General features: G+C 40.7%; 1 protein-coding gene across 5 annotated transcripts in view; it reads left to right on the forward strand.

Annotated features, from left to right (window-relative positions):
- Positions 1-20,446, forward strand: part of BNIP3L (BCL2 interacting protein 3 like) — a 25,246-nt gene extending 4,800 nt beyond the window's left edge. For 2 of the 5 annotated variants that reach the window (XM_086416519.1, XM_086416517.1), the window contains 6 exons: positions 71-273; positions 2,885-3,068; positions 8,853-8,925; positions 14,712-14,815; positions 14,930-15,079; positions 17,711-20,446. In XM_086416519.1, coding sequence (XP_086272645.1) covers positions 2,905-3,068; positions 8,853-8,925; positions 14,712-14,815; positions 14,930-15,079; positions 17,711-17,759 — 540 coding nt within the window. In that variant the 5' untranslated portion in view covers positions 71-273; positions 2,885-2,904 and the 3' untranslated portion in view covers positions 17,760-20,446. Of the gene's footprint in view, positions 1-70; positions 274-1,400; positions 2,165-2,884; positions 3,069-8,852; positions 8,926-14,711; positions 14,816-14,929; positions 15,080-17,710 lie in introns of those variants that run through there. The other 3 variants (XM_086416515.1, XM_086416518.1, XM_086416516.1) reach the window with 2 other exon arrangements.
- Positions 20,447-20,733: the final 287 nt, after the last annotated feature.

Here is a 20,733-nt window from a genome sequence, read left to right on the forward strand (position 1 = left end):
ATCATCACAAAGTTACAAAAAATTTTTTCCTATGGTGAAAACTTCTAAGAGCTACTCTCTTTTCATTCAGATACACAATGCAGTTATTAACTGTAGTCATCACGCTGTTTATCACATGGTGGTATTACCAGGACTTCCGCCAGAGGTTTCTTCTTCCTTTGAGATGATATCACGCAGTAGAGGTGGTTGCTTCCCAGGTGGCGCTAGTGGTAAAGAACCCGCCTGCCAGTGCAGGAGACAGAAGAGACGCCAGATCCCCTGGAGGAGGAAATGGTAAACCACTCCAGTCTTCTTGCCTGGAGAATCCCATGGACAGAGGAGCCTGGGGGGCCATGACTGAGTGACTGAGCACACACACACATTAAGGCTGTTGCAGGTCATTTTCACCAAGCCTTTCTAGGTGTGTCTCCTCAAGTTCCTACACTCTGATTACTTACATACATTTAATGTAGAAAGTGGAATTTACATATGGGTTTGGAAGTCCTTCAAACAAAAAGCAAGGTCTCCAAACCCTCATATTGTTACAGCCTTTTTTTCTCCCAATCAGCTGCTTCCAGTGAACGTTAATTATATTTTAGGGAAGACTGGCTTTCACAGAGACCCTTCTAGAACTCCTGGTTCCTTAGTTCTACCAGAGCAACTCTAGGCTTTTATTTGTCACATTGGGCTTCTGAACAAGAAGAACTGGTCTTATTGGTGTAAATTAGGTTTTTTCAGTCCTAGAAAAGAGTGGGAGTAGAAAACAAAACAGTTTGTTCATCATATACCTTTATCTGTCACTCTTTTCAGTTAAAATACTTTCTTGTTGTTCAGCTGCTAAGTCAATGTTCAACTTTTGCTACCCGTGGACTATAGCACACCAAGTTCCTCTATCTGTCCTCCACTATCTCTCTGAGTTGTTCAAATTCATGACTCAGTGATGCTATCTAACCATCTCATCCTCTGCGGCCCCCTTCTCCTTTTGCCTTCAGTCTTTCCCAGCATCAGGGTCTTTTCCAATGAGTCAGCTCTTTGCATCAGGTGGCCAAAGTGTTGGAGCTTCAGCGTCAGTCCTTCCAGTGAATATTCTGGGTTGATAGCCTTTAGGAAAGAAAATATTTTGACAGAGCTGTAAACTTAAGGATGCTTTTAGTGTATTTCTTATGCACTCCATATGCCCTCCAAGCATAAGCATTTAGTTAAATGACCTCCAATGTTAGATCTTTCTTAGCTTTGCTAGTGGAATTTGTTCATCTGTTTTGAGTCCTGTCCAGTCTGTGTACATTTTTGTGTGTGGACAGAAGACGACCTCGGAGATGTCTCACAATTGTGTTGTTTGACAATACAATGCCAAAGACTTGGTGGTGGTGATGGGATTATGACAGCCACTGGGACTGCCTTGGAGGGAAAAGGAAGGAAAAGGGAACTTCATTTTTATGGAGCAAACACTGTACATTACAAATATCAACTCTTTTAACTAGTGCATAGACAAACATCTCCTCTTTACGAGACACTTTTCCTGTATTCCTCTATTTAGTCCTCACAGCAACGCTGGGAGGAAGGTACTTTGTTATCATTATTTTACAGATGAGGCAACTGAAGTCACAATAAGTGGGAAAGTCAGATTTCCAGCCAGGGCTACCTTTTGAGCTTTTCCTTTGTAGACCGGTCATATTGAGTTCACTTCTGAGTCTAGATTAGCCATCACCTCATTTAGGGTGCAGTTTAGGGTTTGAGCCTGTTACTCTGACTTACTGATAGGAGACTGTTCAGCCACAGAACTCCAACACTTGTGCTTGGAGTTTACAGGAACGATTCCACCAACTTATGTGATTACCTTTTATAAACAAAATTTGTTGTGAGGAATGGAAATTATGAGAAAAAATATACCACTCTTTTCTTTTGTAGTGAAGTTGCTTTATTGGCTATTGTCAATTCTTACTAGAATTAAAGGACATTCTTGTAGTCAGCAAACTCATGGAGCCATATTTTCAAGACCAATCCAAATGTCCAGGGCCCCGCCCATTTCCTGTGGCTCCACCCTCTTTTCCATCTGAGGCAGTCAGTGTTGCCCATGCACGCTCCGCCCCCCCCCCCCCCCCCCCGCCCCGCCCTGGCTCGGCCTCATGAAAACCCTAGGCAGTGGAACTTGTGGGAGCGAAGAAAGAAAAGCCAAGTTTGCAAGGTATGTTTAGTGCATAGAGAAAGGAGAAGGAATGGAAAGAATACGGTATAAAGGAAGGGAAGAAACTAATTTGTGAGACAGCGTTTTTTAGAGCTTTTAGCATTCTCACCTGATTTAACAAAGAGCCAGCTGCATTCATTTTTATGCTCCAGACTTGCACACAAATTGACATGTTTATGATCAACTTAAGTTGCCTCTCCAGGAGCTTCTCAGTTGTTTGTACTAATCAGGGCACAGTTGCTAACTACTGAGATAAACTTTATGAAATTTCTAAGCCAGATAGAGACTATACAACTAAGTAGATAAAGGCAGACTATGGAAAATACGTATATATGTAACTAAAATATTAAAGGTAAGCAGCCTATCTGGTAATAAAGTAGCTATTTATTTTCTGAAAAGCAACCTAAAAGTTCTCCTGCAGTGTTTAGTGTACATAAGTTTTAACCAGAGAGAAAACTGGCTGAAAGACATGTTTCTAAGTTCCTCATTTTAGAGTTCCAGCTTCTTCTACATCGGTGGATTGCACAAGAACCTTCAGGAACAGAGCGGTGTAGATCTTCTGACTTTTATTGCTCTTTGTTTATTTTCTTGAGAATACTTGGATCTCTGGTTCTAGGCGAGCCAGAATTCTTATCTGAATTCACCATGGCTGCATGGTACATGCACACTCAAGCCCGCCGTTTGCTGTGGTTGACGGCAGTTATCTGACTTGTCCAACAGGTTCCTGGGTGGAGCTCCCCATGAACAGCAGCAATGGCAATGATAATGGCAATGGGAAGAATGGGGGGCTAGAGCACGTACCCTCCTCATCCTCCATCCACAATGGGGACATGGAGAAGATTCTTTTGGACGCACAGCATGAATCCGGACAGAGCAGTTCAAGAGGCAGTTCTCATTGCGACAGGTGAGTGAGATCCCTGTTCTGGTGGAATTCCAGAAATGGGTGGGCTGCCAGGTTAATTCCCATTAGAAAAAATAAATGAGTTACATCCTCATTTGACAAAAATATAGCTCCCAATTTCTTGGCAGCATGTGTTTAAATCAGACAGCCAGTTGACAAGGACATGAGTTCCCACTTTTTCCTTAGATTAAATCAGTTAGTTTCCTTCTTCAGATTGTATCATTTTCAGATATTTACCAGGCAGTGATATGTATGTTTACTTAGAGAATTAATCTTTCTCCCATTTCCTTTGTCTTTTCACAGGTCTCTTTCTGCCTCGTATACAGTTATCTTTGTATGTATCTGTCCTCCCTTATGTAGTCTGTGAGGCTTTAAAAGGCAGGGGTCCAGCTTCACTCTTGACAATCATGGTGCTGGCATATAGTAGCCACTCACTAAATGTCTGAGTTGCAGGAACTACAAGCTGATTCAAGTTATACCAGTATTAGTCTGATGGAGGCACCAACCAGGGTCTGTAAAGATAGTTAATTTTGAAGGCTATTGAATTTCCTTAAAGCTCAAAAGAAGTTTTATTTCTTGTTTTCCTATATTTGGCTTGGGGAGACTAGTTCTTCTGATGAAGGACTGCTTATTGTGAGGGAGTTCAGGATACAAATATATATGAGGAGAGTGGAACTGAGTTGTTAGTGTACTTCTCAGTACAGCCTTCTCTTTTTTCCAGAGGGACTAGGAATTAAATGACATTAGCGGTATATTGAACAATTCTTAGACTGGTGACAGCTGTAGTATTAGCACTTTGGGTTATTGGATGATCTTCTGGCTAATGAGAGTTCACTGACACTGGCCATATAGAAAATGCAGATACACAGGAAATAGATTAAGGAGCCATCTTGAAACGTAAACAGTGATTGTCTGTAGGGGATGCAATGCTGGCCATCGGTCTTCAGAGTTTTTATACTTTGTAAAAACTGTGCATAGTACATGCTGTTGTTTCTTACCAGAAAATGTAGAAAAGGAGAATCAAGAGTTAAATCATATTCAAAGTTCCTGCATGACAGGTGATCCACTGCTATTACTGAGGCACAAAGGACTGGTGTGATGGCCATGTGGCACACCCTCGCCCCCAACACCTCCTCACATCGCTCACATGTCCCTGGGCTTCTGAGGAGCCAGGATAGCTCTTGTTATGAGCAGATGGCGTGCCTCTGAGCAGCTTGCCACCAGGTATAGGAGCTCCAGCAGAAGTCTGTTTTTGTGAATCACATTTATATTATGTTGTGGGACTCACTGATGGGCTTCTGAAGTCTTCTGCTGGTTATGGGCCTGCTGATAAGGCTTTTATTATATGTTCAAATATGCAATCCTGCATCATGGGAACTCGCGAGTCCTTTAACTGGCCGTTCCCTTGGTGCTGTCATTGAGCAGAGAAAAGATCACCTGCCCACCTTCTGGTCATCTTGTATCACTTATGTGTGTGTTTAGTCAAGAAGTCATGTCTAATCTTGTGTGACCCTGTGGACTATAGCCCACCAGGCTCCTCTGTTCATGGGATTCTCTAGGCAGGAATACTGGAGTGGGTTGCCATTTCCTCCCCCAGGGGATGTTTCTGACCCAGGGATGGGACACACGTCTCCTGCATTGGCAGGTGGGTTCTTTACCACTGACCACCAGGGGTTGCGGTTATATTTGTGATCTAATACAAATTCATCTTCCCATGAACGTCTTCCAGTTAGGTTTCTAAACATGTTAATTGATGTGTGATAGGTGCTCTTAGACACTTTTGTGTTCTCACTGACTCATTTTCAGGCTCTGGGTTACCAGTCACCCCTCAGAGGAGGCCTCGGACTCTAGCTCAGTGATGCTTTCTAGGGATATCTAACACCTGAACATTTAAAAACATCTTTACAGCTCATGTCATCAAAATTGCCAATGTGTCTATACTTGGAATTGTTAAGAACTGTTTCTTGTAGGCGGAAGTGTTTTAGGAGTGTTGGCTATAGTTCCAAAGTTAACTTATGTGTATTTTTATTTATTTTAAAATATTTATATATTTATTTTTAAATATTCATTTATTTATTTGGCTACATCAGGTCACTCCAGAGTGCACAGGCTCAGTAGTTGTGGTGCTCAGGTTTAGTTGCCCTGCAGCTTGTGGGATCTTAGTTCCCGGACCAGGGATCAAACCCATGTCCCCTGCTTTGCAAGTTGAATTCTTAACCGCTTGACCACCAAGGAAGTCCCTATGTATATTTTTAATTTAAAAATTATTCTGTAGCTATATGACTGCCACTTGGGGAAGGAAATGGCAGCCCACTCCAATATTCTTGCCTGGGAAATCCCATGGACGGAGGAGCCTGGGAAATCCTATAGTCCATAGGGTCACACAGAGTCAGACATGACTTAGTGACTAAAACAAACAAACATGATTGTCACTGCAGTGATTATTAGAAAATAACCTCTGTGTGTTTGCTTTGTGTTCCAGCCTCTTGTTGGAGTTTCCAACCTGTACACTAGATTCACCCCAGGAGCTTTTAAAAATACTAGCACAGAGACCCTGTCCCTAGAGATTCTCATCCTGTTGTCAAGACAGGAGAAAATTTTAAAAGTTTCCTCAGTTCAGTTCAGTCGATGAGTCGTGTCTGACTCTCTGTGACCCCATGAATTGCAGTACGCCAGGCCTCCCTGTCCATCACCAACTCCCAGAGTTCACTCAGACTCAAGTCGATCGAGTCAGTGATGCCATCCAGCCATCTCATCCTCTGTCATCGCCTTCTCCTCCTGCCCCCAATCCCTCCCAACATCAGGGTCTTTTCAAATGAGTCAACTGTTCGCATCAGGAGTTTCAGCCTCAGCATCAGTCCTTCCAATGAACACCTAGGACTGGTCTCCTTTAGGACGGACTGGTTGGATCTCCTTGCAGTCCAAGGGACTCTCAAGAGTCTTCTCCAACACCACAGTTCAAAAGCATCAATTCTTCGGCGCTCAGCTTTCTTCACAGTCCAACTCTCACATCCATACATGACCACTGGAAAAACCATAGCCTTGACTAGATGGACCTTTGTTGGCAAAGTAATATCTCTGCTTTTGAGTATGCTATCTAGGTTGGTCATAACTTTCCTTCCAAGGAGTAAGCATCATTTTATTTCATGGCTGCAGTCACCGTCTGCAGTGATTTTGGAGCTCCAAAAAATAAAGTCTGACACTGTTTCCACTGTTTCCCCATCTATTTCCCATGAAGTGATGGGACCAGATGCCATGATCTTAGTTTTCTGAATGTTGAGCTTTAAGCCAACGAGCCAGGGTAATAATGCACGCCAGATTGTTCAGATCAGCCTACCAGTGAAATGCTGAGTGTTAAGCTAAGTGAGCATACTTTGAGCTTGCCAGGGTAAGATGAGTGTAGAGAGGAACAGTGCTTCTCTGGGATTCTTGACTTGATCGTTTGGCTGCCTTGTCCTCATCATCATGGCTGTGTGAGGCTGGCCCCTCACCTGATCTGTGGCTGTGAATTCAGCAGTGTTAGCAGCCTAATGACCGTACACTGAGGATAAGAGTCCCTCATTTTACTGGGTTCCTGTGCTATGTAGCCTGAGATTTCTGTTCCAGTTCAAGACAGAAATTTTCTAAATACGTTGATATGGTGGTTTGATATAGAACCAGCTTTTCCCTTTTCCTACCCTCATCGTAGAATCTCTTATGTCAGTTATGTGACTTCCCTGGTGGCTTAGATGGTAAAGAATCTGCCCACAGTGCGAGAGACCTGGGTTGGGAAGATCCTCTGAAGAAGGGAATGGCTCCCCACTCTAGTATTCTCACACGGAGAATTCCACGGACAGAGGAGTCTGGTGGGCTAGAGTCCTCAGGGTCGCAAGCAGTTGGACGTGACTGAGCGACTAATACTTTTCACTTATGTCAGTTATAATAGTCAAAGACTCCTAGACCTTTGGAAATATCTGACACATTTCTGGGGATCTCACTTTCTAGTCAGTCTCACCAGCATCTGTATGTATTACCATCGTACACATGCTCTTGGCAGCTCTAATCTGTTCAGTTCAGTCGCTCAGTCGTGTCCAACTCTTTGCGACCCCATGAACCGCAGCACTCCAGGCTTCCCTGTCCATCACCAACTCCCAGAGTTTACCCAAACTCATGTCCATCGAGTCAGTGATGGCATCCAACCATCTCATCCTCTGTCATCCCCTTCTCCTCCTGCCCCCAATCCCTCCCAGGGTCTTTTCCAATGAGTCAACTCTTTGCATGAGGTGGCCAAAGTATTGGAGTTTCAGCCTCAGCATCAGTCCTTCCAATGAACACCCAGGACTGATCTCCTTTAGGATGGACTAGTTGGATCTCCTTGCAGTCCAAGGGACTCTCAAGAGTCTTCTCCAACACCACAGTTCAAAAACATCAATTCTTCGGCACTTAGCTTTCTTCACAGTCCAACTCTCTCATCCATACCTGACCACTGGAAAAACATAACCTTGACTAGACGGACCTTTGTTGGCAAAGTAATGTCTCTGCTTTTTAACATGCTATCCAGGTTGGTCATAACTTACCTTCCAAGGAGTAAGCGTCTTTTAATTTCATAATAGTCATTATCAATTCCTTTGAGCAAGTTAAACCTGGAGCATCCTTCATGCCCACTTGAGTTTACATGTGGGGAGGTGGGTTGTGTAGTGAAAGATGTAGTGACTCGCTATGGTTACAGAAGGAGTCATCGATACAGCTAAGAATAACCACGTTGTAGTCATCTATTGTATCAAGTACAACTCTTGATCATGTATCTTTGTCTAAAAGTTTATAATTCTTGTACTTGTTAAAGGTTATCACTTGTTATAAGCTTTTATAATTCACTCTGAAATATCTCAGAGTTAATATTTCTAAAAATAAGTAAAATAGTGGTTCTCAAACTTTTTGGTCTCAGTACTCCTTTACACTCGTGAAAACTATTAGGGACCCCAAAGATCTTTTATTTATGTGGGTTATATGTTTTGATATTTACTGTAGTAGAAAGTAAAACTGAGGGCATTAAAAAAATATGTATTCATTCAGTCAATAATAACAAACCTACCATACCAAACAACAAACATTACCGTAAGTAACTTTTTTAAACAGAAAGTAACTGTTTTCCATAGCCAAGAAATTTGTAAGAATAGTGGCATTGTTTTATATTTATGCACATCTCTTTAATATCTGACTTAATAGAAAACAGCTGGATTCTCTTGTGCTTTTGCATTCTCTCTGTCATGATATTATACATAATGCAGCCTTTGGAAAATTGCACTGGACTCTCATGAGCAAATGAGCATGAAAGAGGCAAATAAATCCTAATGGTGTTGTAAGAACAGTTTTAACCTTACACACCTTCTGAAAGAGTCTTTAAGAGCTGTTTTCACACTTTGAGGACTACTGGTGAATTATTTAACGATGAGAGAGCATTGAGAAAAAGAATCCCAAACTGGAGTTTCTGAATTTGAAGATCCTTTTACCATTATTGGGAAAAGGAGTAAAAATAAGAAAATGTCACAGGCTTTTCTGTCTTTAGGTAATATTTCCATTGCATATTTATCACTGTGAAGGAATTTAACACCACTGAAAAATTCTAGATCATTTGGACAGTAAGAGTGCTCAGTTTAATTTTTATTACACAGCATTATGGTATACTTTCTGATTTGCTGCTTTTTGAAAGCCATACTACTGTAACTTTTAATTTTCTAATATCCAGTAGAGGCTAATTTACTTGACAAATTGAAAGAAAACTAACGGCTCAATGTCTTTTTCTTCCAGCCCTTCCCCACAAGAAGATGGGCAGATCATGTTTGATGTGGAAATGCACACCAGCAAGGACCATAGCTCTCAGGTGTGTGTGTATGTTTGTTTAATTTTGTGATTTACAATAATTAGGAAAATACATCTCTAAGTCTGTTTTGCTAAAATACAGTAAAGATTATGAGTAAAGACTTTAGTAAAGACTTTAAAAAATAGTTTGAAGCTCTTTTAACTTATTGAGGTTCTGATGTTGAAATTTACTTATGCCTATGGTCATGAATGTGCTCCTTTACAACCAAGAATTTGGGATCTTGTCACCTAAAAGAATTGGGAAATTCTTTTGTCTCTACCATTCTGATATTCCAGGCTAGTGTCTTGAATTTATAGATATTTGAAAACTGAGACTGATGACTAATTTAAGGTCACAGAATAAATGAAAGCTGTTGTAGAACCAGGTGTGAAGCTTTTTTTACACCTAGAATCAAGTCAGTGACTGTTGCGATGATTTTCAGCAGCAAGAGATAAAACTCACCTAAATTACACACGCCAAGTTCCTTAAGGTGAAGAAGTAAATTTTCACTAGGAGTTGACACTGTTGGAAATATAGGTGGATATAGTATTGAAAGCTTACAAAGATTTTTATTATAAACCTTGTGATAAATAAGTAATGGATGTTAATGAAGTAGAATGTTCATAACCAGCCCTTGACTTTATTGACATGTCAGATCACCTCCCAGTGTCAGATCACCTCCCAGTGTCAGAGTGCAAATTCTTGAGAACAGGAAGCATTGTTTTTTTCCTCCCACATTAAGGTACTTGAAGAATGTATGTTGAATGAATGTTTCAGTGAATGCTAACAAAAACTGTTTTGTGGGGTTCTCACTCTGCAGCGTCCTGACTCCCTTTGCACTGGAAATATTTTGCATGTTACCTGGGATCCACTCAGTGTTCTTTCTGTTTGAGAAGCTGCACACTTTCTCCTTTTGTTGACTGTGCTTCATTTGTGCTGTTTTCTGAAACCTAGAAAATCTATGGGACTGACTACTAACGATTTTACAGTGAGCTTTATGTTGTAGAGAAGCTTGTAGCAGCAAGGCACTCATGTAGGGATCTGGCTGCCTGTGATTGTGGAGTTGCTCGCCTCTGTCCATCGGTTTTGTTGTGTGCAGTTAGCTGTAGCTAACAAGGAGGAAACTATATGACGCTTCCATGCCGGGGGTGGGGTGGGGGTGGAAAAAGTGTACTAAGGAATCCCAGGATGGAGAAGTGAATTAATTGTTTGCTTCAGTCTTTTCCTGAATTAGCTGTCTCCATCCATATAGCCTTTTCTACAGACAAGTCGAAAGTCCAGAGTTAGTGTTTCCCTAAAAACATTTTAAGGAACATTTGCTCGATGGGAGGTTTCATAAAGTAGTTCTGAAGTCAGATATCTGGGAAATACACTGCAGTCCCCAGGTTCACTCACCTTCCCTCTCCAGTGGCACCAGGGCATGAGAAACACATTAAAGGCTCTGTAAATTACTGCAGTAAAGAAGTCTGTTGATTTCCACCAAGTGCAGGCGTTCCTCGGTATTCTCAGGGGACTGGTCCCAGGACCACCACCACCTACCCCCAATACTACAGTCTACGGATGATCAAGTCCCTTCTGTAAACTGGTAGTGCAGTCAGCTTCCATACTCGAGGATGTGTGACCCACCGATACTGAGAGCTAACTGCTTCCCGAACTTATTTGACCTTAGACCTCCCTCCCCCTCCACACACACCTTTTCCCCCTAATAATCTACCTGATAACTAACAACCACAGATAAGAGCAGTCCTGGCTCATGGGGTGGCAGGTGTACAATTAGGCTCACCTGAGAATTGTATTTTAAGTGGAATTCTAGAGCCGACTGCATCCATCCTAGAATTCCAAAGGAATTTGTGAAATTCAGGAGAGAAAAGAGTTTGGTCTCTTGTCAGATTGTGATAGGATCGCTCTTGTGATCCCTATTCAGAAACAAGTACCTAAAAGAACTCTGTTATCATCAAGCACTGCGTAAGTGATGCTAACAATCAGATCAGTCTATTTAAGCCAGGTTATGTTTTTTGAAAAGCAGTCTAACTCCTGTAGAAAAACATTATATCCTTCAAAGTAGGACTCTTAGTAAGGGAGAAATCAATAGGTGTAATTTACTTACACTTTCAAAAAGCTTTTTATATTGCTTGTTTTTAATTGAAGAAGTGATCATTTAATTACTTTAGGGTTTAAAAGGATGAATTTTTTCATAAATGGGAAGGAAGCTTAGGGTTAGGAAACAGTTAAAAACAGTTAACAAAGGCCTATTACTGGCTTTTATTGAATATTTTTATATCGTCCACATGAAAAATACATGACTTTTTTAGCCTTTTTAGGAAGACAAAAGGTGCTCATTTATTAGAATTTTTTAAAAAATTTTAATTGTAGGCCAATTGCTTTACGATATTGTGGTGGTTTTTGCCATACAGTCACATGAATCAGCCATGGGTGTACATGTGCTCCCCATCCTGACCCTCCCTCCCACCTCCCTCCACATCCCATCCCTCAGGGTCATCCCAGTGCACCAGCCCTGAGCACCCTGCGTCATGCATCGAACCTGGACTGGCAATCTATTTCACATATGATAATATACATGTTTCAATGCTAGTCTCTCAAATCGTCCCACCTTCGCCTTCTCCCACAGAGTCCCAACAGTCTGTTCTTTACATCTGTGTCTCTTTTGCTGTCTCACATATAGGGTCATCATTACCATCTTTCTAAATTCCATATATATGTGTTAATATACAGTATTGGTGTTTTTCTCTCTGACTTACTTTGCTCTTTATAATAGGCTCCAGTTTCATCCACCTCATTAGAACTGATTCAAATGCATTCTTTTTAATAGCTGAGTAATATTCCATTGTGTATATGTACCACAGCTTTCTTATCCATTCATCTGCTGATGGACATCTAGGTTGCTTCCATGTCCTGGCTATTGTAAACAGTGCTGCGATGATCATTGGGGTACACGTCTCTTTCAATTCTGGTTTCCTAGATGTGTATGCCCAGCAGTGGTATTGCTGGGTCGTATGGCAGTTCTATTTCCAGTTTTTTAAGAAATCTCCACACTCATTTATTAGAATATTTTTTAAAGTTTTTCCCACATTATTTTCAGTTCAGTGAAAGAGATGACAGTATCCCCATGAATAAACTGGAAACACGAAGCTTTGTCTTAATTAAGTTACTTAGCTAAGGTCCCCAAGGAAGTAAGTGATAGGGCTGAAACCCCGGCTGTCTGGTCCTGTGCCCCCTGTTGTACTAAAGTAAGCTGATGAACGGGATTGATTTCAGGAGCACTCACAAGGTTGTGAGAATGAACTGAGACGTCAGGTGAGTCGTTCATGGTACAGGGAAGCCTAAGATGTAATGCGTTTAGGAGAAAGATTGTTCAAACTGAACTTTTAGGATGATGGTCCTCTTGAATCTCACGTTTGTAGCAGAAAATGGACCACAGATTGTCTCTCAGAGGCAATTCTTAATGTGTTTCTGGGACCAAAAAGGCCAGCGTGGGTTGGAAGATGATACAAACTGAAAATGCCTTCCTTTTCTCTCCTGTAAAACTGTGGTTTATCTGTACCGTGGTATGGAATTTAATATCCATGTTCAGAGACCTCAGAGAGCTTGGGGTGGGCCAGAGAAGGAAAATGTAAGCAATTAGAAAGTAAGGGACTTCCACATGATGACACCCTGAAATGATCAGAATCTTCTATTATAATAGACGTGGATGTGGGACGAGGGGTATTGATTTGGATAAAGGCATGACTCTCACTTCATTAGATGAAGCACATTTTTACAGTATTCTAAAATTCTAAAAATCAGAAGGCAATTTAAAGCCTAAAACTGGTAAATTTACGGTTAATAAAAGTAAGCAAAAGGTAGTGAATGAGGAAAGGTTACAGCCCTTATTCTTAAGGTCAGCATTCTAAACTGATCAGGGTTTTGTTTTTTTTCCCCTAAATCATAGTCTGAAGATCATCATCTCTAAAAATTAGCATAAAATCTTATTATATTTTCATTCTTTTGGAAAGGATGAAATATTACCTTATTCACAAATGTAAATCTAAATCTTTGAGTGGTTTTAAAAGAGGTGATTGAGACCAAGGATAGAAACTCAAGTGACCCACAGTGTGTTGAATGAGACATTGTGACAGGCTGATCTCTAAGTAAATTGTAGCAGTTGATCAGTTTTGATTTAGTGTTTTCAGATTTACTCCAGAGAGCCAACTCATGGTTCCCAGTAATCTCAAAACCCAGTGGGAACAAGCTTAATCCTAAAGGCTGCATTGTGTCATTCAGGGGAATTTGTCAAGCCCAGCAGAACTAAGAATGACAGTACCAGAGCAGCAGAAATCCACAGGGATTTAATTTCAGTTTGACGGCAAAAGGGGCCATCTATACCTAGAGATTCTCTGAAGTTACCTTCCTGGGGCAGCTGTTTCATAGAGAATTTTCATAACTACCTACTGAAAAGAATGAAAGTTTGGGTCAAAAAGTTAACTGTCCAAACAAAAGAACATCAAAATAATTCTTAGCTTCGAGATCCTTTGGTTTCAGGTCATTTGAGACCCTTTGGTTTTGGGTCATATTCCTGAAAACTGAATAAATAAATCTGTGTCATTTTTCAGAAATTGTTCATCCCTGTGGATTCTGTTGAAAGAGAAGGTATTGGAAATGTTGTGTTCTCAGGCCGAAAGTTTAGGTTCTCATTAGCAAGAAAGAGATTTGATATGAAAGATGTCAAATTCTTACTCAGTATTAAATTACTTTTTAAAACTTTTGGCTTATGTAGTTTGTTGTTCAGTCATGTCCGACTCTTTGTGACCCCATAGACTGTGGCCTGCCAGGCTCCTCTGTCCATGGAGTTTTCTAGGCCAGGATACTGGAGTAGGTTGTCATTTCCTTCTCCAGGGGATCTTCCCGACCTAGGGATTGAACCAGTGTCTCCTGTGCCCTCTCATTGGCAGGCAGATTCTTTACCTGTAGTGCACCGGTTTTGAATAAAGTTTGGGAAATATTTGGATAGCAGTTTGTCTAAAAACTATAATCTCCTTCCAGGGAATAAAAAAAAACTTAATCCCTAAGAGTGGGGGCTATAGAGACAGTTTGCCTGGGTTTGAATACGGCCCTGCTACTTACTACTCATACAGTCTTAGGTAGTTATTTATGTCTCAGTTTCCTCATCTGTAAAATGGAATAGTAATAGTTCCTTTTTTTAATAGGGAAAAGTGCTTAGTACATGGAAAGTGCTTAGATCGATACTTGTCTCTTGATAAATGCTTAATAAATACTATTTATTTTAAAATATTTGTTAATAATTATTTAAATTGTTTCTGCAACACCTCTCCCAGTTTTTTTTTTCTGTTTGTTAGCATATACTTTTTGATATGTTCCCTTTAGTTTTTAATTATGAAAACTTTCAAATGCATACAAAAGTAAATAGACCCTATTATGATGGCCATCCATACACGTACCACTAGGATTCAACAATTATCAGTGCTTTCCACACTTCAGTTAACATGTTCTAATGTACACTTTTTTCAGATTCATATTCTTAAATTGAGATATAATTCAAGTTTCAGGTTCATTTTATGTTTATATAACCACAGTAAAACTCACTCAAGGTTTTTTTTTTAAAGATATTAAATACTCTGATCTTAGATTATTTTATCAGCTTTTTTAGAAACATGGCATGTTTCTTACATAAAAATTACTGATGCCCAAGTCTTTGATTCTTGTATATTTTCTGTCCGTATTTGTCTTCTGTAGTAGGAAGGCTCTATCTTCCCTTTCTCCTTTTTTAAAGTGTGCATTCTCCTCTACAGTCAGAAGAAGAAGTTGCAGAAGGAGAGAAAGAAGTGGATGCTCTGAAGAAAAGCGTAGACTGGGTGTCCGACTGGTCCAGTAGACCTGAAAACATTCCACCCAAGTAAGTCGGTGCATGTCCCTTTGCAGTGGACACGGTGCAGCAGCGTGGGCCCGCCAGTGTCCCAGACACTGTCTGATGTGTGTCTGACACCTTCCTCTGCGTTTCTTCCCCCAGGGAGTTCCACTTCAGGCACCCTAAGCGTTCCGTTTCCTTAAGCATGAGGAAAAGTGGAGCCATGAAGAAAGGGGGGATCTTCTCCGCAGAGTTTCTCAAGGTGTTCATTCCATCTCTCTTCCTCTCCCATGTTTTGGCTTTGGGGCTAGGGTAAGTACTGGTCAATGGCTGAAGTTTTTTCCACTCATTTTCTGCACAGATTTGGTTTTCAGGATGTAAGGAATACATGTGAAAGCAGTTTGTGTAGTTTTCCTTTTCATGTGTTAGCACAAGTGGAGTGAGCTTAGAAGAACGAGTCGATACGATACACTATTGATAACACGTTCCCCCACTCTGAAAGAACAGCATTTCTAGGAAAGCTTCCGTAAGCTAAAATGGCACAAGGTGAAGCAGCAGTCACCTGAGGACACGTCTTGCTAGCGGGTGCAAGATAAAGCACAGATGCTCACAGACTCGGTTCACGTCTCTGGAGGCTGGGTGCTGAGATGCTGTGTGGTCCCTAGGAAGGAGCTTGGCAGGGCAGTTCTCACTGCTTGGGGCGCCCTGTCTCCCTAACAGCTCTCTGCAAAACCAGTCCTAAGTGGTATTTTCACTTTTTGCCTTTTTTTTTTGATACAAGTGAAACTCCTCTTCAGATTTCTTTCAGTGAACAAAAACACGTACTAATGTAGGTCTAACTTACGTAGTGAAGTGACATAAATCAAACTTTCAAAAAGTGGGGTACACCTGTCCCAACAAGGATTTGTAATGGTAGAGTTTTTTCCTCATTTGAAAACAAGTTGTTTCTATGATTTAATCCCTGAAATGATCATTTTTTTAAGTGAACTCTTCTGTATTTGATTTTTCTTTTTGGGTTTTGTTGCTGTTGTCTATAAATTACTCAGGATCAGCTGAGTTTGAAAGTAGATGAACCTTTAGTGTGTAAAGCTGGGGTTGGTGTGAATATTTCTTGTGGGAAAGCACACTTCTATTGAATAGTCCTTGAGTGAAACTGAAAAATTGGTTGATACAATTAGTACGATTCTTCTCTCCTTATAGTCTTTTTTTTTTAATTCTTCTAAAATTGACCCCACATTTACCTGTAATTCATTCATTTTTCTGGCATGTCTTTTAAATTCCTTGTTGTTTTTTTTTTAATTTGAACAATTGAGGAAATATATTTTTTAAATACTGGTTGGCCAGAAAGTTCATTCTTAACATAACACCTTGTGGACAAAACCCAAACAAACTTTCTGGCCAACCCTGTATTTTAGGAGTTAGGCACTTGGTGTTACTTATATTCAGGATATATCCGGCCTTCTCTTTGAGCATGCCCAGTGGGTCATTTTCTGGGTAGAATGCACAGAAGATACAGCGTCTTTTAACTTCCCTATAAGGAGCTCAGCCTGTGGGAGAGATGTTCGCAGTCGTGAACTTGCAAACACACCTGACTGTCTCACACACCTCTTGTGTCTTTCTGGGTGCCTGCTTCCGTGAGGGTGAGGACAGCCTCAGCGCACAGCAACACAGAGAGTGTGTGAAAGTTGTGTGGCTGGCGTGGGGCAGGCTCAGAGCTCAGACTCCCCGCCCCGGGGTTGACTGCACAGGAGTTCATTTGCCCTCGGGAAGCTGGCTGGCTTTTGCACCTTGAATTATCTTCCTTTTGTGAATCTTTGGACTGTTTCTTTTGCTGGTGTAACTACTGATACAATCAGATGGAGGAAAAAAGGATTTTGGAAAGTATTATTGGGGGACTTCCCTGGGGCCAGTGTGTAGAACTCTAAGCTTCCAGTGCAGGGGTCCAGGTTTGGTCCCCAGTTGGGAAACCAGATAACCCACACGCACGCCACAGCTAATAAGTCAGCACGCCGCAGGGAAGATCCCAGGAGCTGCAACTGAGACCCAGCGCAGTTAAAATAAACGTAGAAAAAATTAGTTTCATTACATTGGGGTGTGGGCTGGTTCTGTATTTTTCCTTAACTTAACTTCCCTTCTGCTTCTGTTCTATAAGGGTAAAACCCTTGCTGGGCATGGGAAAGTGATTAAGGCCCTTAAGAATTAAACTGGTACACTGCCGGGGAAGGAGAGGGGTGAGATGAATGAAGAGAGTAGCATGGAAACCTACATTACCATATGTAAAATCAGTAGCCAGTGGGAGTTTGCTGTATGATGCAGGGAGCTCAAACCTGGTGCTCTGTGACAGCCTAGATGGAGTGGGAAGGGGAGGTTCAAGAAGCAGGGAACATGTGTATACCAATGGCTGATTCATGTTGATGTATGACAGAAACCAACACAATATTGTAAAGCAGTTAACCTGTAATTAGAAGTAAATAAATTTAAAGAGAAGAAAAGAATCATGAAACAATTTTTTAAAAAAGAATTAAACTGTTAGAACATTTATAGCACGGGCAGCTTTGTAGTTAGGTATATTGCTGTATTTCTTAGCTTAAATATCGGTAGAATTTTTTGTCCACCACAGCAGACCACCTCAAAGGAGGTTGGCTCTGCTTGTCTCTTCAGAAGCATCTGTTTTCTCTGGCTTGACTGTGTCTAATCACTGCCCTTTGCTGTCCAGTCCTGCCCCACGAGTAAACATAATCACATAAAACCAGTTTAGCTGGTTGGTGATTAGCTTCAGGTAAGTCAGTGATGATTTCAGGGTGTCGGAACCGTGCATGTAGACCTTTAGAAAGCCCTTTTTTGCAAACGGCTGAAGACGTTCCTTTGTACAGCAGTCTGTGGACAAGTTGGTATAGAGCTCTTGAAACAGATGAAACACGACACACTCTGTTTCCCTTTCAGCATCTACATTGGAAAACGACTGAGCACGCCTTCTGCCAGCACCTACTAAGGGAGGAGAAGAGTCCCTGGGCCAGCGTGTGACTTGTGAAGTGGTGTCTTGTCACAGTAGTTTATTTGAACTTGAGACCATTGTAAGCATGACCCAACCTCCACCCTCTTTTTACGTATCCAAGTTCCAGTAACTCTCAAATCCAGTATTTTATTCCAACTCTGTTGAGGCATTTTACTAATAACCTCATTCCCTTTTTGGCCTGTAAAACACTTTAGAATTTCCTAATAAGAGTTTACTGTCGTTTAGAAATTTGCAAGGGCTTCTTTTCCGCAAACGCCACCAGCAGATTGTAATTTTGTCAAGAATGCCATTGTCTTCTCTCAGTACCACCAGACCTAGACCTGCACCATTCGTGGTATAAATCTTACTCTTACCAGATAACCCACCTGTCTCTTCTAATGGGACCAGGTTGCAAATGATATGAAAGCTTTGTTGTTTTGTTTTTCAAGACAAAGGCAAGCTTCCCTAAGCTTGAATTTATAGTTATGAAAAAAGAAAAGAAAAACAAATAAAACAGACAAAATATGACACAAGGAAAAAAAATATCCTGGGCAATAAAAAGTTATTTTAAACCAGCTTTGGAGCCACTCTTTGTCTAAGCCTCTTAATGGCGCCTTTGTAATTTGTCGGAGGCAGGCTACGTAAATGATAGGTATAAAGTACAAGAACTAGAATACATTAGGAGATTTTAATACCAGTAGGTTATAATGCTGTCTTTTCAATAGTGTAGATAAGGGATGTCTCAGGCCTAGAAATCTATGAAATTGCTTTGGGGGTTTGTGTGTGTGTGTGTGTGTGTGTGTGTGTTATTTTTATGTTTATTAGCTGCATGTGAATTTTTCACGACTTTGAATTTTCTTTCCTTTTTTATTTTTTCCTAAGAGGCTTTGGAATGAGTTCCAATTTGTGGTATAAATACAGGCTTCTTGTTTTAGGAAGCATCACTTACACTCTGAAGCCTTTCAGCTCTGAAGACAGTTGTCTCAGAGTTATTTCAAGCTCTTGGGAAACTTGGAAAACCAGACCTGGGTTGTGGGAACAGTTGACAGAGTTTTGAAGAGAAGCCATCAGTTTTCTTCTGCTCACTCCCTTTCTCATGTTTGCCATACAACCTGCCTGAGACGATTCCTGTGATTCCACAGGCGCTGGCCACTTCCTCCTCCCGTAGCCATCTTTCCAGTTCGACTCCGTAAGTCCCAGAACATTCAACAACTTCCTCTCATGATACACTTTTGTGTTCGTTTCTCGAATGTGAAGCTTTAGGACCAAATTGTTAGAAATCATCAGTTACCATTTATCTCAAGGAGGTTGATTGGCTCTCTGAACACACAGCATGACTCTGAAGGGATGCTGTTACATGTGTCATATATAAATAATTACTGTTTATGGTATAGACATTGAATATTTAGAGAACCATAGGGAAAACCAGGTCAACTTGAATAAAAGCACTCTGAACCACCAGGTTTGCTAGTTTGCAGAAACTATCTGTCTTCTCTCTCACATCAAGTTTTGTAAAGTTGATGTGTTATAGTGGAAAATAACGTATAGCTTAAACAAAAAAAATTAGTTTCTGACCTCTTTATTCAAGAATACATCTGGATATCTTTAAGGAAGATGGTATATCCAGGTAGTCTTCTGAATTCTTTGACTTTTTCTTTCTAGTTTTTGTTGTCTCAACAATTTTGGCCATCTTTTTACTATGCCTTGTTTCTGTGTCTTATTCACAAATCTAATAACACCTGATTTGCCTTCTATAACCTATTTATTTCAAGTCTTCATTTTTCTTTGGGAAGAAAGTACATCTGCTGGCTCATTGGACTTCGAAAAGCCTTGAATAAAATTGGAAAGGCCGATAAACTTAAGTGAACTAAAGAGCTAAACTGTTCTGATAACACAGTTTGTATTACATTGAGTATCATGGGAGGGAAAGGTAAAATTAGAGAAAAGCAAGTTTATACAGACAACACAGGACTCTGTTTTGAGATTCAGTAGTAATCCTATCAGGAGTGTGATTGAGTACATTTGTGGGGTTTTTTTGTTTGTTTGTTTTCCAACATTGAAAATAAATGTAGTTCTGCCCCTTTTCTTCAAATAGCTGTGAAATTTTGGACTATTACTTAGAACATGAATACATGATCACAGTAGAACTTAATCATAAGATGAAATCATGCAGTATTTATCAATAACCTTAACGTGTGGGATAAATGTTTATGCTCCTCACCAGATTTGTTTTGACTGGAGCCAGATTGTGTGATTGGAAAGGAGAATTGGACAATGAACAGTTGACATGTTTTAAGATCAACGTTTAAAAAGCTTTATGCCTGTACACAATTTGGGGACAAAAAGGCAGGCTTCCTTTTCCTACGTTTGATGAAAACTGGCGTAAGATATTTGTAAATATAATCAAGAGCAAAACTGCACAAACTTGCACATTGACAAGTGCAGCAAGTTATTCTGATTGCAGTAAAAACATTGACTATTCTAAACAATGAAAACTGAAGATTTAGCCAGTCAGATGAATCTTCAAGTGAACCAGTTGTTGAAATTATCGGACTTAACTGAGCCAAAGTGATTATGCATTCCTCATCTATTTAGTTAGCACTTTGTATCATGATATACAGTTTACAATCCATGTATAACTTGTAGCAACAAACATTTTGTGCTATTAAAGCTATCACAAAACCCTTTCTGTCAGTATATGATTTTATGTCCCGTGTGTTGCCTGGGAGCTGAGGGGAATACCCGTCGACATACACATTTTCCATTGAGTTGCTCAGATTCTAGAGGACCTGCAGTGTGTCCGGCTCACAGGAGTGGATGACGTCCCTGCCCTCCTGGGACTGGTACTCTGGGGTTGGGGAGACAGCCATCACACGACGTGATCATTTATCATGTATGAGGTACCACGGGGTTCTGTGTTTAGAGCAGGGCTCCCCAGCCTCCGGGGTCTCATGCCTGATGCTGATCTGAG

This window comes from Bos grunniens, chromosome 8 (genome assembly GCF_055505025.1).
Source record: "Bos grunniens cultivar Pamir isolate PY7600 chromosome 8, Bosgru_T2T1.0, whole genome shotgun sequence".
NCBI classification, from domain to species: Eukaryota; Metazoa; Chordata; class Mammalia; order Artiodactyla; family Bovidae; genus Bos; species Bos grunniens.